This window comes from Berghia stephanieae, chromosome 2 (assembly GCF_034508935.2).
Source record: "Berghia stephanieae isolate SIO BIC M18660-M18661 chromosome 2, UCSD_Bste_1.3, whole genome shotgun sequence".
NCBI lineage: Eukaryota > Metazoa > Mollusca > Gastropoda > Nudibranchia > Aeolidiidae > Berghia > Berghia stephanieae.
Window position 1 is genome coordinate 23810344 of NC_088361.1, and position 17500 is coordinate 23827843.

Genomic DNA, 17500 nt, shown 5'->3' on the forward strand with positions numbered 1-17500 from the left:
ATGAGGGGATAAAGAAAGAATGAAATTAAATGTACAGAGGTGTCATTTCTTGACAGTCACCTCTAAAGATTGCAACTCTTAAAATTATCATAAAAAGAATAGTGAAATTTTACATTAGGTATCTAGAAAATGCTGAACATAAAGCTACATTGGCCAATTAAGTTAGGGTTAGTAGAAAGACTTTTTATTCTGCCATATCTGATTCTTTCAGATAGTTCTACATAGCTGCCAACTTTTCAAAAATAAAATAAGGAACGCTCATTTGGCCCGGGATGAGGGGCGATGTGTGCCGAAGCCCCGCCCCGCCCCCCCCCCCCCCCCCCTTCATCGAATCGCAACATATAAAAGTCAGCCTTTTTAATTACTATTACTAACACTAACAAGTTTGAGATGACAGAGGCTAGTCCAAATGTTGCTCAATTATCGGGTTTAGTACCAGCACATTTGAATCGTTAAAATGACACTTTCCACAATGATTGTTGTTTTGTTTTTAAGGGTTTTACGGCGCTTGCAACACATTTAGGTTATATCAGCGCCAGTAAAAAGGAAGAAAATTGGATAGTAAAAAGTTCTAGAATTACAGTTGAAGCATCCAAGAGAAAGTAAGACATACGGGAACTGGGAACAAATAGGGATCAGATGTAGATTCCAAGAGCGTATCACCAATGTACTTAGTTTGAGATCACCTATAAGTCTTATCCGGACACAAGAACAAAATCCAACAAAGAGGAACACACTCAAATGCTTACATTATACATTAAAAAATAACAAATATAGTAATAATACATAACAGAGAGATGATTTACAAGGAAAAAAATATCATCTCCCAAAACAATAAATATGCATTTGACTGCTTCCCTCCCAGCTAGGACTCCGGCGAGGGCCAGGAAAAAAACAAGTAATCTCATTCCAAGACAAAGACTGAAAGCATGTTGGAAAACAGATATAAGGGGATAGAAGACACAGTGTGTACCTCCCTGCCCGCTATGGGAGCTTTCCACAATGAGATCAAAATTCAGAACGGACAATATAAAGAAAGAATTCAACTGCCTCAACTTTGATAAGGACCAATACACAAGAAGCACAATTGTAAAATAAATGAAATAACTTAAGATGGTTAGAAATGCATAACTACCAACCTGGTACATCACTTGAGAGGGTGTTTTGGGGTAAAAATTAGGTGAGTTCAGATAAAAAGTAGACGATTGCATATATGTTTTCTTTCATGCAACATAATGGTCTTTAAGTAGTATACTATAATAGTAGTTATAGTAAAATGCACCTCTAAATATTAGAGAATTCCTACTTCTTTACTTTGACAAGATAAACACACCTAAAAATGGAGTATACTTATTTTTCTTGAACCTAAACCGTTACAAAAGCTTGCTTGAAAAAAAAAAAAATTAAAATCAGATGAAGATGTTTTTAAAGGGATTAAATTTATATATTTCATAAATTAATAAAGGGAAATAATCATTGTCATCTTTAATCAATATAAGCAATTGATTTTCTTATTGAATACCTTCCAATCAAAAAGGTGGATTTAATTTTATTCTTAATTAAAATAATATTTGTAACAAATAGTGAAAGTATCAATACTGTCTTAGAATATTCAAAGTATATCGAGGCTAACATCCATATCCTATGCAAATCTCCAATACATTATGAAAGGTTTGAGTAAAATACAGGCGTCATATAAACGAATGGAACTTTTTTAATTGTTGAAAATCATTTATGATAGAGGCATAATTCAAATTAAAGAGCTACACAAATGGAGATTATGCTCTCACTGGACACCAATAATAATGATAATAATAATAACAACAATAGTAGTAGTAGTAATAGTAATAATAATGGATCAATAATAATAATTCATTAGGCTCACATGGCTTTTTTACCACAAATTAGTCAAAAATTACAAAATACGGATTTTGAACTAAAAATAAGCACTTACGGACTCAGGAAGTCAAATACGGAACAAATCCGTTTTTAACAGAACGGTTGGCAGCTATGGTTCTACAAAGCATTTGTCTCTCAAGCTGAGCAAATGAATGTTCATATAATATAAAAAAGGATATTGCAATGATGAACAGATTGTACTATATAAAGATAAAACGTTTTTGTAAACCCCCAAAATATGTCAATAACACTATACAATACAATGAATGTAATACAAATCAAATTCATGATTGTCATTACACCGATTGAAACGCTCTTTCCCTTCTATATTTATTTCTTTCATTAAAAATCTTTGTCTTCACCAAACTAATTAGTGTACCTTCAGGGATTCCTTTTTGTGAAAATACCCTGTGGTGTTTTAAGAACAGAATAATTTCAGACTTTCTAGGTAATGATCCCCTTGAACCATGTGCTGAAACATCTTCGACAAAGTTTTTAAAATATGACTTGACTCTATCTGTATCCTCATCTGACCATGACATGTATCTCCGATTTTTGCTTGAATTCCTCTTGGGTTCAGTTTGTTTTGAAGAACACGTAAGCTGATTTGGCACTCCTGCTTCACCATCAAATATTTCTTCTTGATTTGCAGCTGTTACTATGGATGTTCCAAAATTTGCATTTGAGTCTCTATTCACTACAGAGTCATTTGTTTCAATGTTACAATTTCCTTCCCCAGTGACCGATGCTGAGTTATCAATTTGACCCAAAAAATGGACCAACTTCTGTTATTTCTCGTATTGCAAGTGGACACTGATAAATGTTTTGATTGATTGATTCACTGTGTCCCATATGTCGATAGAAGACATCTCTCTCGTGTTGTGGGACATCAAGTAAGGCAAATAATGTCGAAGCTCGGTGCCTGAATTTATCAGCTATTAACAACTGGGGTTTCTCTAAATCCTTTACTAAGGAAGTGACATATTTGATGGCAATGTAACCACTTACATGATCTTTGGATATTCCTGTATTTGGAAAAAGAAATGGGTTGTCTGAAATATCAACAGCTTTACGCTCCTGTGCAAGTTTCCTTAAAGGCTGAATTGTGTCATTGGGTATCAACACAGGGACCAACATCTTGCTTCCCTTTCCAGACTGATAGGCCAGCTTATACTTCTCAAGTAACGCTTTTTCCAGAGGATCAGTGACATGTTGTACAAGCTGGGGATCAACCCATACACCTGAATCTGCATCATTCCAGTCTTTTAACAACATCCTTGCGGGTTCTCCGCCTCTCCTCGCATTAAACATTGTAAGCCTAGCTACGATGACATTGCGAAGCCTAACAAACATATGTGAATCAAATAATTGATAATCATCCTCACAAATACGGACCATCTCTTCAGTAATAAATTGCCGTAGCTTCTTTATATCATTCTCTAATGGCATCTCTTTGGTTTTCTCAAATTTGTTCTCTTTGCTTCACATTGAACTCTGGCTGTAAAAAAAATACTATCCCAATTATAATCCAGGACAGCTTTGAACAAATCTATCTCTGCGGATTCTTCCATTTTGTTTTGCATTATATATTCCCCTTTTAAGAAATTAATTAACTTTTTCAATATAAATCCAATTGAAAGCTTCAAGCCTGCTTTCAATGTCCCATCCTCTTTCAAAGTCATTTCAGAAATGGTTTGCGATATTTCATTAAAGTTACAACGCTTCACCACGTCCTCTCCAGAGAAAGAAGGTTGATTTGTTCTCTTCCTAGTTTTTAAAATCAAATTTCCTAAGATGCGTAAATCACTCATTATAACTTTTCTCTCCTTCTTTGAACTTTTACTCCACAATTTTGTTCCTAACAATACTATAGCTTTGTCTGATCGACACAAATTTCCCACTTCATCATTCCGAAATTTGTCAAGAATATTCTCCTTTATTTCTTTACTTGCATTGGGAGCCACGGGATAAAATTTTACAACCCCAGTACACAGAGCTAGCTCAGTACTACATTTCTTTTTGTGTTCATAAACCCTTCGTCCAGAGTAAAACCCCTTACAGCCAGCACGCATAACAACTTCATGTGACCCTTGTGCTCTCTCACGCATAACTATTGAATTGTTTCTAGTGTTTGAATAAAAAATGCCCTTTTTCTTGAGATACTCCATTGTTCTATCCCTTTCCTTTACAGGCTGTTTCATGGCCTCTGTAACTTCTGTCTCATCTTTGTGTTTCCTCATCAAATGCCTTTAGAGTTTTGTTTGCAACTGTCCACAGTATGGACAGGGTCTCCTTGGCTTTTTGTATTTCTCTGGAAAAAAAAGAAGAAAATAAAGCACATCATGCTATGAACTATGAAAATAAATCAATAGACAGATCGTATGCACATCAGCTACATGACAACGATAGAGAGGAATAGCATTCCAAATATTTAAGGCCTGGACAAGTAACTGTCATAATTCCTTCTTGTTATATACTTTTCTACCATCTATTCCTTTGGAAGAGGTATGTTAGATTTGTGGAGACCTCTGCCACATAACAAATCCAGTGAAAAGACGCCATATTTTTGTTTTGAAATAGAAATAAATAGATCAATCCACCCACTTCACTGGGTTCAGGGTTCCCTCTTCATTATAATCAAAATATGAACATAAATCGGAATAGTAACACATTGAAGTCTCATCTGAATACATAGATTGTCCTTTGTTGTTTCAGCGAATAATCAGACAGAATGTCAAAAGAATTTTAGGTTTTTCCCCAACCACCCCTTGGAGGTATCAGTATCAGCGGAATAGTAAGCGTCATGTTTTTTACGTTGAGCAACAAAATTTACTCCAAATGCTTCACTCGACCCAGGCGGAAAAGCAATCAAGAATAGACCCAAGTCCTATCCAAAGACTAACATTTCATTTAAGTTTATTGTAGGCCCTTGGCCAATCGACAAAATTCAATTCACATAAATTATTTACAACAATCAGAAATTAATTATATCAATAATAGTAATAGAATGCAATGAAGGCAATATCATAATAATAATAATAATAATAATAATAATAATAATAATAATAATAATAACAATAATAATAATAATAACAGTAGCGGCAATAAGTAACAATTAATATAGTAACAAAAGTAATAATAGACTATAGTTCATAGTCATAACAATGACTTTCTTTGTCATTGAGGGAGTGAGAAAACATCACCGGCTGGCAGAACAAACAGCCGACATCAATCAAACGTCCTCCAGACCGGTTGAGCATCGGCTTCATTAATTCCTGAAAGACTTCCCCCCAACTGCCTGAACGATGCTGATGCCCAGACAACTTAATCCTGATTTATATTTTGTGGGAATGAAATATGACATGTATATGCCGGAAATATTTCAATAACAAACACACTGTTCAGATAGAAAATATTTGAGTCTTGCCTTTGTTAATTGACACAGGTAAGTTAGGAAAATAAATGCTAGTAAAAACGATCAGCAAGTTCGTGAACACTGCTTCTCAACTCGAACATATGTTTTCATCAAATCTACACACATCATGTTGTGAGCTGAATTTTAATGATCTCAGTTGTCATTGAAAGGAAACCCAAGAATTTTAGAATAAAGAAAAATATTGAACCTGGAAGTCAAAAGGGTTTGTAGCACAGCAGACATTATCAAAGTATAATTTTAGTACCGACAAATTAAAAAGAAAATGTGCTTTTCTTTAAATGCTCCCAATCATCATATACTGTTTAGGTTGCAAGATTAATAAAAATGTTATCTACTCTGATTCTCGTTAAGTTTCCAGCTGGTCTGTGAAAAAAAGCCTTAAGCATCATAGAAATACAAAGAAACAGTTTTAATATATAGATGGGTTGTAACAAAAAAACCATTTTAACACTTACAATACAAGCAATTTAAGTCTATTACAGACAAAAAAAAACCCCAATAAAATAAACATGAACATTTTTATGGCTGGTTTCACTGATATCACTCACACATTGGGGTTTCAGATTCTAAGATGTCCACCCTATCAAATTTGGATTTGTGCTTGTTATGTAAATGGTAGCGTATTTTGCGACGCAGCACTGCCAAAACAGAAAAAAATGCAATAACACAAATGCAGCACCATGGAGGGGTGGAAGTTTTCTTTTAAAAGGAATGGGTAAATTAAAATTGATCCCACAAATATCAAAGGAGAAGAATGACAAAAAAATGACTCACCATTGCACGTAACACGTTGGTTTGCAAGTGTATAGCATTCGGGTTGAACCTGGGTCCCAGACTGGCAACGAGGTTCAGTCTGTGATAGTTGTGGATGAGGCTCTGACTGAGTTGGGGAATGAGCACTAGGTTCCAAAGACAATGATGTACTCAGCATTGGGTACCTCACAGAGTACGTAGAGGAATCAGACTCGGAGTCAGCAACAAAATCGGGACCCTGTATATTTTGTGGAAAAGATGACAGATCAATCAATTTATTCATGTTGACAATAAACATGAAGAGCCATTGTTTAATAATCCAACTAAACAATTAGCTGGTTAATAATGCAAGTATAATAAAAAAGAGTTGAGAAAGGCAAACATATTGTCTAAGTATTTAATATGTTCAACTGTGCTTGGATAAATATAGATACACCAACCAGGGTTTCAGTAAACCGTTTTTAACCAACTCTTTAAATCCTACACCAGGACCAACAACTACAAAACAATTTTTTATATCACTACGATTCTGGACATATAAACGGTTGTCATTGCAACAATATGAACTTCCTAACCTTGCAACTGCAATATAGTTAACAAAAAAAGTTGATAAACATTACGATGCAAGAGAATTTGGACAAAATGCGAGATCAAAAGTATAATCCCAACAGAAGCTATTTTAATTTTTCCTGGAAACGCATCATTTTCACATTTTGTCAAATAAAAAACAAACGACTTCAAATGTGAATGGCTCATCAATGAATATCACTTCAAAATATAACGAGGAAGGTTTAAAATAGTGTTATTGTTGGCGAAGTCCACTGCAAAGAAAAATTTTTAACAACAAAAAACTAGGAGATCTCACTGGTGTAAAACAGTGTTGTCCTTGTCCTGAAATATTGTATTGCGCCTAACAGACTGCAGGTCTCATCTTTTGTGGCAAATGTGTTTTGTCCACCACAAAATATGGTGATGTGAAGCATTTTGAGCATGGTGCCAACTGTGGATAAACGCTATACAAATGTTATGATTTTATTTTAATGTACATACTTACCACAAATGAATCATGTGATATGGAACTTTGTTCTGCATAACTTTCAGGCTCTGAGTTGGAGTCTATATAGAAAATAAAAACAACAAAAAAAAAAAAGCTGAAGACTATCATGTGCAAGTTTTTCTCTAAACTCTTAAACAAAAAATCATGCCATCTTGTGCTGTAAAAGGATTTTTTAAAAAATTAATTACCTTATGACTATTGTCCTTTGGAAAAAAAAGAAAATTAAGTCCGAAACCTTCTGGCTATTTTCTTTTAAATTTCAAGAACGTCAGAGTTGGCAAGGGAGGACGGAAATATAATTCCAGAAACCAATCTGTCTATAATCATATCCATATGATAGTTTTTCGTTCAAGATTCAGGTACAGTCCGCTTAGGATAATCGCAATACCTTGGGATCATCGAAAATGTTGGGATTAACCGAAATTCAGTTTCCTGTCCACTATTTCAACATTTTACACATTTATTGTCAACTCAAACCAGTAAATAATATTCTTAGTCCACCACATACAGAGCAATTTGATTGAAACAAAAACCATATGGCAGCCCCGTGTAGATTTGTCAACCAAAAGCAGCTATGAAGCAAGCCGATATCTTATTCAGATTGGAAGAAGTTTCAATCTTTTTTCTCAACAATTCAACATTTGTCAGAGTTAAAGAGATTAGCCTTAATGAGAGACAATAAGCTCTCACCAAACTCGTTGGTCACAATGCACAGTTGTTAATCCTAAAACAAAGGATATCGCTCAGTCTCTCTTTATAACTGTCATTTATAACCTGTTGTCAAGATTATGACCAGCCCCACCCCTCTTCTATTTAATGGCCACCGATGACGTCACAAACCCATACTGCAGAGCCCCGCCCTCTTTCGACTCTAACAGAGTGGTGACACACTACTGTAGCATTAAATCCTGCTCACTCTCGATTCTTCAACCTGTCACGATTTCATCCATGATGAAATTTAATCATGATATACTGTTTGATTTCTTGAATTTACCACTTTTTAAAAAACCGAAGTTTGTTGCAATTAACCAGTGACTTTTATATAGAATTATTTCCATTGCTTAGGAAATATTGTGATTAACCGAAAGTTGCGATTAAACGAGTTGCAATTATCCGGAGTGGACTGTAATAGTATTACACATCATGACTCAAAAAAAAAAAAAAAAAAAGCAAACTATGTGTACCTAAATGTTATTCATTTCCTCATCAAATTACATTCTTACCATTAACATCATAGATCACATCAAAAGGGTTGTCTGGATTGACAGCAAGACATTTTTCAGGATTTTTAAAGCTCAAATCTCTCTGATCTGAAGTTACAAAAGAAATAGCATATTCTCAACATTAAACTATGATTTTGTGATGGCTGTGATATGGCATACTGTATGCATAAAGCAAGATGCAAAGACAGGTTTAAGTTTAAATTATTTTATACTCTTTTCAAAAATCCATTCTAGTTTTGCCAAAATAAAATAAACACGAGAAGTGTTGAGTTGGATAGCGCTAAAACTAAAAGTAGTAGTGGTAGTAGTAGTAGTAGTAGTAAACGACAGATCTTACTCACTAGTGAATCTACAGTCTACAGAAGTTCCCGAATTATCTGACTCCACTTCCAAATGACTGACTGACAAGTGACAATCATCAATCGGTGTGTGTGTGATTAGGTACTTTGGTAAACGTCCATTTGGCCCTCCAGCAGGGAGCCGATAAATGGCCTAGTGGCTGTGACCCGATTTTTTGGACTTTTGAGTGATGGGTCTCAGAAAAAGTTCCATAGATTTTTTGTTTATGGATGGATTTGAATGATTTATGTCTTATTTTCTTCAGGAGAAATTACTCTATCGTTTGGTGTAGTTTATTTTAAAATCAATGACAATTTAGTATAACTTTTGATTATGGATAAAATAGGGTATAATTTAGCTTTGGATAATTAAAAGATTAGAACTTGGTAAATCAAAATTTCATGCTGGCACGTTTATTTAACACCTTAACTTTTTTATAAAATTAAATTCAGGGCAAAGTTGTATACCGCATCCATGAAATTCGTTCCAGTAAAATCCTTACTCAAATCTTAGCGGTCATTTTAGACCAGTTTTGAAATCCAAATGGCGGTTACTACCGGAAATGCAACAATTTTCAGGTCACAAAGTCCGTCAGTAAATAACAAAGGCAAATAGAAGACCATTTGTCAGCCTTTAAACTAACACAACTTTTTTTCTGCTTATCTGATTTTCACAATTTTGGTATCATTAGAATCGTGTTGAAAAGCACTTTAAAATGATATAGGTTTCATTGAGCTCAATCCAATTTGAATTTTTTACCAAAGTACCTAGTGTGATGTCTACCCTATTGAAAATCTTAAATCAACAGTGATGTAATAAGAATGGCCAATAACTTACCATTTAAATTATCTCGGTATCTCTTCAATGATGCCTCCAGCATCAATTTACCCCACGATGCCATAGACGTCTAGTTTGGAACTCAGCAAGTGACGAAAAAATACTTGCGGCTATAGAGAGGACGTCCGTCGGCCACTCTCTTCGCAAGTCAGTAGTCAGTGGTTATCAGATAATCCTTGGTTCTTGAAAAATATAGAAACACAGCGGTTCATTTAAAAAGACTCTTTTGTAGATCAAGATATAATGTTAGGTATTGCACTTTAAAATCTCTTCAGACATAGAACGGGTCAACTTGACGTCTAGACTAAATCATTTCGAAGATCGATTTGGCAACAGCAACGCCTGGAATGGAGGATTTAAATGCGGCATCTGACGATTCTACTGCTATGACAGAAGATGCTCCATTTCACGACGTCGAGATGGCTTCAACTGGCATCAGGCATCAACATGCTACTCAATAATGGGTTTGATGAAGCGTTTGACTAAGAACTAAAGGCCTAGCTGATAACTGATAACCACCTACTACTGACTTGCGGAGTGAGTAAGTGAGTGCCGAGTGCCTCTTTATGCGCGAAATTGACTAAACATACGTTTCACGAAAAAAAGAGTTACTATGTTTGCTTGTCTCTTGTCACCAAGATAAGAATCCGGACCAAGATTCGATAAATCTGTTTCTAAAAATAGATTATAATTCGTATATCTTGTTCATTCCTCAGTTCATCAACTTTCACACAATGTTATATTAGGTTTTCATTACTATAAAAATCCATATAATGCTCTAGAATTTTAGAGAAAATTTCGGAAAGATATAGTGCCTCCCTATTGAAATATATCGATGAAAACACTGGTACCCCTATTGTACTTTTTTCAGGCGGTCACCTTATAGAGCAGTAAAGTTAGGTGCCCCAAATAAACAAAGGTCGAGAAGCACGTGGCAAACCACATGTTCCTGTCTTGACAGCTCAAGTTCCAATGTAAATTATAGAAAAAAATAACCTTTAAAATTTGGCTGTTAGGTGGCAAAAGAAACACATATTCATAAATACTCGATCATGCATCAAATAATGTCTAGATATGGATATTTTATGGAACAAAAGGTAAAATTTTCTAAAATTTATCAAAAGTTTCAGTCTATCTATTTTTAGACCAGAGCAAATTATTGCGCTGGTGTGAACAAAACGAGAATTATTCGGAGCCTGATTTTCATAATAATTTAGCCTTATATTATTATTTCTGCAACTGTTAGATTTTATGTAAACATATTTTCAATACTGAAAGTGTATTGCCTACAACTCAAACTACAAAACTGGGAGACCTATATTGTGCGTAAATTATTCCGGTCCCTAACGGAAATCACTAGCAACTTGTTATTGTTTACGTTTGATGCACCTAACTTTACTGCTCTATTGACCAACGTGAAAATTTAGGCATAACTCTTCTTACTGTGGTGTTTAACAAATAACTTCAATACTATGATTTACAATTATATATCCTTGACGGTTGGGTTGACAACCTTAAACTAAAATCAGAAAAGTGAATGTGCTAGAGGTCAAATCAATAGGGGGACCGGATTTTGGTCTCCCTATTGGTAAAGTACTGTAAAATGAACTAATAGGGGTACCAAAAGTCTCCCTATCCGGTATTAATACATATATATATATATATATATATATATATATATATATATATATATATATATATATATATATATAGAGAGAGAGAGAGAGAGAGAGAGAGAGAGTAGTCCTTCAGAACCATATATTAGAAACAGACTGAAAACACACTAAATATCACAAACGAGTATATAGCAAGCGTCCATAGAAAGCGTAGCCATATTCATTCATTCATTCATTTGTTCATTCATCATGATGATGATGATGATGATGAGGAGGAGGAGGAGGATCGATCGATCGTGGTCCCTTTGTGTGTGAAGCGAGTGCTCTACCAACTGAGATATCGAACCCCCAAGAGAGAGAGAGAGAGAGAGAGAGAGAGAGAGAGAGAGAGAGAGAGAGAGAGAGAGAGAGAGAGAGAGAGAGAGAGAGAGAGAGAGAGAGAGAGATTAATAGCTCAAAGTTGTATACTTAATCATTTCGAAGCGGAAGAGGAAAAGTATCAATTCCGAAAGTAGAAAGAGAAACAAACAATTATCTCCCTTTTCTATAAAATCCTGAAACGAAGTGAAGGTACTATGACAAATATTTTTGTTATCCATGAACATCTCTGAAAATTATGCCTTGATCGACATTAAGATTGTCCAGAAAGAAATTGAACATTTAATCCCATTTTCCTATATAGTTTTTGACTTGGCTTTACTGTCTAAGAGACAATTTGTCGCATTCAAATTGTTTACATTTTTGTACCGTAACGAACAACCCTATATTTTCATTCCCCAGTGTCAGAAAAGCATTTTTCTTTTCTAAAACACATTTGCCACAGCCGTTAAAAACCCTCAGGTTTCTAGTTATATATTTTCATATTGCCTGTCAGCAACGGTGTAAAGATTATGCTGACATAAACCTAACTTTTAACCTTTGACTTTGGCCTCTTTGGCTCTTCAGACTTCAGTCTTCACTTTCTTTACTTTACTCTGCTGGCCTGGTACTTTCAGGTTGCCACATTGCATTTTTTGGGAGGCCTTCCGAAAGCTCCTACATCCCCCAGTATAATGTTCTTGTAGTAGAGGGGAGGAGGGAAACTTAAAAAAAAAAAAGTCTCCCCCCTCTCAAACCCCATACTAGTACTAGAACATTATAAAAAAAAGCCCCCCCCCCCCCCCTCCCAAAACCCGTACCTACCAGAACTCATTATATTAAAAGACAGAATATTGGGGATGTAGGAGCTTTCGGAAGGCCTCCCGATTTTTTTTTTTTTTTGGTAGCATAACAAGAACCATGGTGAAAATACAAATCGAAAGAAATGCTAGCATGAGGAGCTTTCGGAAGGCCTCCCAATTTGCTTGTATCATAATTATATGCAATGATATTAAAAAATATAATGTAGTTTTTTCAAATTCCATGCTTTAACTTTAACCTTCTATTTCTATGCAAATTCTAACAGATGCTAATGGCTAATGACTGACTGGAAATAGGATCTTATCTCAATTTCATTATATTGTTTGGGTGCATCATTCAAAAATGTTTACACTACACTCTCTCTGACACAAAATTCTGGTGGGTTTTTTTTTTCATATTTATTTGTATTCAATTTCAGATGGGTATCCGATACCAACTTGCTATTGGCCGCGAAAAGGGTCATAAAGTGACAAAGCTTGAGGCTGGACGTAAAACAAGGCCAAGCAGAAGGAAGGGAGTGAGTAATTTAGATATTAACCCTACTTGAAGTGCTGAATCTGTTCAAACTCCAAACCCCCCCCCCCCCCCTTCTTCTTCCGTACAGCGGTCAAATTCCCCCCCCCCCCCCCCCCCCCATGGCAGACCTAAAGGGCGAATTCCATAGAAATAGAATAAATGTCCGTCACCCCCAATTAAGGATGAGCGCTAGTGATAGGGGCCAGTATCGATTACTGTATCAACTAACAGGAACCAGTATCAATAAGTACTGAGTACTTATTAAGCACAATCAATGAAAACCACGCAATCTTAAATGCACTTGATATAATAACCCGATTACCTCCCTTGTTATACACGCTCCTTCTCCATAAAGTGCAGTCAAATCCCCTCCATGGCTGACTTAAAGGACGAATTCCATAAAAATAGAATAAATGTCCACCAGCATCAAATAATTAGATTTTAAAAAAAGTTTTTTATGAAAAGAAAAAGTAGTATCAGCACTTGGAATTCTTTGCTAGACTTTTAATATCTTGTCAGTGATATCTGTTGATAATTTGGATCTCTCTTTGGAAATTAGATCCAATGCTGTAGAAAATAGCCAATCACATGGCCTCATGTGTAGAAGTCATTAAAACAAGAATCAAATGAACAAATAAGAAAAGTAATGCCAAATAAAAATAATAATGAAAAAAGATTTATTCAAAAGGCATGAATTTATGAGACCTGGATGCGCAAACATTGAGATATATAGAAGGAATGAAATTGACGTCACTCACCTCTTTGTTTTTGTTTTTAGCCAGCCATTTTTATGACTTGTTCTCACTAAATTGTATCAGACTATAACCATTTAAGGTTACACGTAGGTTTGTGTGTAGATGTTATGAGTATTTAATTAATCGCATAACATCAATACGTGTACATCACAGTTTGTATCTCTTGTCTTAAAGCTGTCTTCAAGGATTCGACAAATTTTTTCGGCCGTCCCGTGCTGTTCGTCGAATGCGTGTTGCACTGTGAACAGATTATGCTCTTGAAATTAGATGTTTGACTGTCTTTTATGACATTACTGTTGTTTAGTGTATTAAAATGCGGGTGGTTGGATGGGAGCATCACCCTTGAATCATATACCTATGATGTTCGCATGGGTGTACGATCCGATAGTGATGTCGTTTCTTCTTCTCTTTACTAGTCTATCCTGCTTCTTTGGTTTGTGATTGTATTTTTGACAGGGGATATTTTTTTTTCTGTAAATCTTCTGCCTGTTTGTTCTTGGTTATTTATAACTTAGCTTATGATATCTTTAGGTTATGATTTTGATTTACATTTGTACTATTTTTGTTAGATTGCTTGTTTTTTTTGTTTCAGCGGTCTCTCATATAGCCTCAATTGTGTTGGAAGAGACCTAAAGCAAAAAAAACAAAACAAAGTTCCAGAAAATTGAGGTTTTATCCGTAAAATGTCCCTGAAATTTGAAATTGAAGATAAAGTTAAACAAATTGTATATTAGAGATCAAATTAAAATTAATTAGCTAATTTGGTCTTCTATTAGTGTTTCAAAAAGAGAAAATTAAAAACCATATTACTGTGAGTTCTCCCTTTTTCTTCTGATTGATTTTGTTAAATTACAGATTCTATTTTAAACTTTCAGACTCTCACAAAACACTCAAAATTTGTCAGAGACTTGGTCAGAGAAATTGTTGGATTCTCCCCATATGAGAAAAGAGTTCAGGAATTGTTGAGGATTCAAAAAGACAAACGTGCCCTTAAGTTCTGCAAAAAGAGAGTAAGTTTTTGTTTTTATTATTTTATGCAGTGCAACCTCTCTATTACGACAATTCCCTCAATGGCAACATGGTGGTCAGGTCCTGATTCTTTCCCTATATATTGTTAGTAATAAAAAACTCTAATATTAACATACTTTTTCGCAAAAACCCTGATAGCGACATTGAAATTTCTGGTCCGATGAAACTGCTAGATGATCTACCATGAATGAAAAAAATTGATTTTCTGCCAATGATATACATGTAGCCATTGAAAACATCTTCTCTTTGACCTATGATATACTCACACGGCATGTGTAGCCAATGAGAAAGCTTGCTTTTCAACCAATTAGAGTTAGAGTGTTCATGATAGGCCATACAATGTGAGATCGTCTCCTCCAAAGAATAGTAATATTATATCTATATTGTCCTCAAAATAGTGGCAATTTGTCATTTGGTTACACATTTGTAACAATACAATATTATAGAGAACATACCTATATATTGACATATATACACACTTGCGCATATGTATACAAGTAACATCGTTGTCATCATCATGACAACAACCTTTCTAATAATATTTCTGTTAGTTACCATTCTTCTCTTTCACCATTCCCCTATAACACCATCACCATCCTCATCTCCTGTAACAAGCTATAAGAGGGAAAGCTCGTGCTTTGATATCCCTCATCAGATTGTGTTCTCTCTCTTGTTGTTTAATTGGGTCAGATAGTAAAAACCAGTTACACTAAAATTATGTAAGTTCTGAATCTTGTCTCACTGAAAGCGGAAGAAAGCTGCATGTTCAATAAAAATTTCATCATCCACTTCTAGCTTATCTTGTTTTCTGAAGTCTTACCCAGAAGTGTTATTTAGGCAGAAGTAGCCTTTACCAAATTTACTGTAGTAGATTGCAGATACTTGTGGTGATAAATGTTTATGAATACTGCCTTTGTTTTGCACAATTACACCTTTTCCTTCAAATTTACATCTTTTTCAAGTCAAAATTACAACTTTTCTTTAGTTGGCGTTTGCAGCTTTGCTCATCTTGAGTGACCTGTGCAAAGGGGTCGCAAATCAGTTACTAGCTGTGTTAGTGGCTGATGCGGTAACCAAGGTTAAATGCTATAACCAGGTGTAAACAACCCATCCCATTTTCATTGTCTTTTGGTTTCTTTTTCATTGTAATTCATTGCTTCACACCAGCGATTTTGTTCGTTAAAATTTGAATATCCTTGATGGAGGGCCCAGCTAAACTGCGGGTACCTTTTGAATCCAACAATCATTGTTATGGGAGATCTTGGATGATTCACTTAGTCACTTTTTTATTTTTTAAATTTGTTTGTTTTTGTTTTTAGATTTTATTTTAAATGGGATTTCCGCAAACTTACATTTATTTACTCCATTGAAAATTCCATCTTCAAAAAACTAAGGTTTGGAAATGTTTGAAATTTACACCAAACATCATCTTTATGTTTTAAAAAATATTCAAGTGAAATTTTGTGTGTGATTTACTTTTCTCTCTCTGACATTTTTAACATATAATTTCAAAAAAAATATTTTTATAAACACTTTCTTAAGCATGTCATTATAAAACTGTGGCAAAGGATGTATTTTGTGAAATGTTCTACAAACTGGTGTGACTGCAGGCATAACTTATCAGAAATGTCGTTTTGGGAATAGGCAAAAAATTCAAGATGTTTAAATGAGTTTAATGGGTTTCCATGGCACCACCCAGTTAAAAAAAAACTGTTGATTTGTTAATTGGAACTCTTTTGTCTAGTTATTTTTAACAATATTGCTACAGATTCTTCCAGTCTCAATTAGAGATTTTGGTTTCACTGCCTCCCTTATCTCTTATCACCTAGGTGTCACTGCCTCCCTTCCCCTTAAAACAACAATCTCTTATCCCCTAGGTGTCACTGCCTCCCTTCCCCTTAAAACAACAATCTCATGCCCCCTAGATATACTTTAATGTCCCTCTCATTTATTTCTCTTCTCATTCTTTTTATAAATGTATCAATGGTAATCTGGTTTGTATTTTGTGATGGTAGTGCGTCTGCCAGACAGGAAGATCAATTTTCTGAGATTGTGGTTAGAAATATTATCTAAAAGATTAAGATACAAGATGCCTGTTAAATCATTTAATACATATTATTTGAATTTAAGGTAAACTTTTCATTGAATTTAATGAACCTTTTATTTATTCTTTTTCTTTTGTAAAGTTGGGCAGCCACATCAGAGCCAAGAGGAAGAGAGAAGAAATGCAAGTATTGTTACAGAGAATGAGGAGAGCTCAACAACAAGCTGCCCAAGCTGCTGCTGCTGCTGCAGCTGCTGCCGCCGCCGCTGCTGCTGCTGCTGAAAGTGGTGAACCTCCCAAGAAGAAATAAAATTATGTATGAATATTACTTGATTGGTTTCTTTTTTATTACATATTGTTCAGTGACTAAGAACACAGCAGCAAAATACTGGAAGAGGATTCGTGTATCTTTAAGGCATAAATAAATGGTTCAGCAATATCGAATTAAATTTTGAGAATGCTTATCCAGGATTTTGTTTGCATGTGGCTGTCTGGGTTGGGGTCTTTTGACCTCCCATGGTAGGTGGAAAGGTCACTATATTATAGCTGTGTCTTCTATCCCACCTGTATCTGTTTTCCTTTTCGAGGTTGCTTTCTGTCTTTGTCTTGGAATGAAAGTTCTTGGATTTGTCCTGGCCATGGGTGGAGTCCTTGGCTGAGAAGGAAACAGTGTTATTTAGAGAGATGATAAATTTTTAACTTATCTCTGTTGTGTACTGGTATAGTTCTTGTTTTGAACATATTTTGTAAACATTTTGAGTGTATTCCTTTTAGTTGGATCTTGGGCCTGTCTCTGATCGAGAATTTTAGGTAACCA

The 17500-nt window shown here is 35.0% G+C and overlaps 1 protein-coding gene across 1 annotated transcript; it reads left to right on the forward strand.

Moving 5' to 3' along the window:
• Positions 1-11640: 11640 nt before the first annotated feature.
• On the forward strand, positions 11641-17011 carry LOC144964535 (large ribosomal subunit protein eL36-like). Its single transcript, XM_078898954.1, has 4 exons — positions 11641-11730; positions 12758-12856; positions 14486-14620; positions 16826-17011. The coding sequence occupies exons 2-4, from the start codon at positions 12758-12760 to the stop codon at positions 16991-16993; spliced, it is 402 nt and encodes a 133-aa protein (XP_078755080.1). The 5' UTR covers positions 11641-11730; the 3' UTR covers positions 16994-17011.
• The last annotated feature ends 489 nt before the right edge of the window (positions 17012-17500 follow it).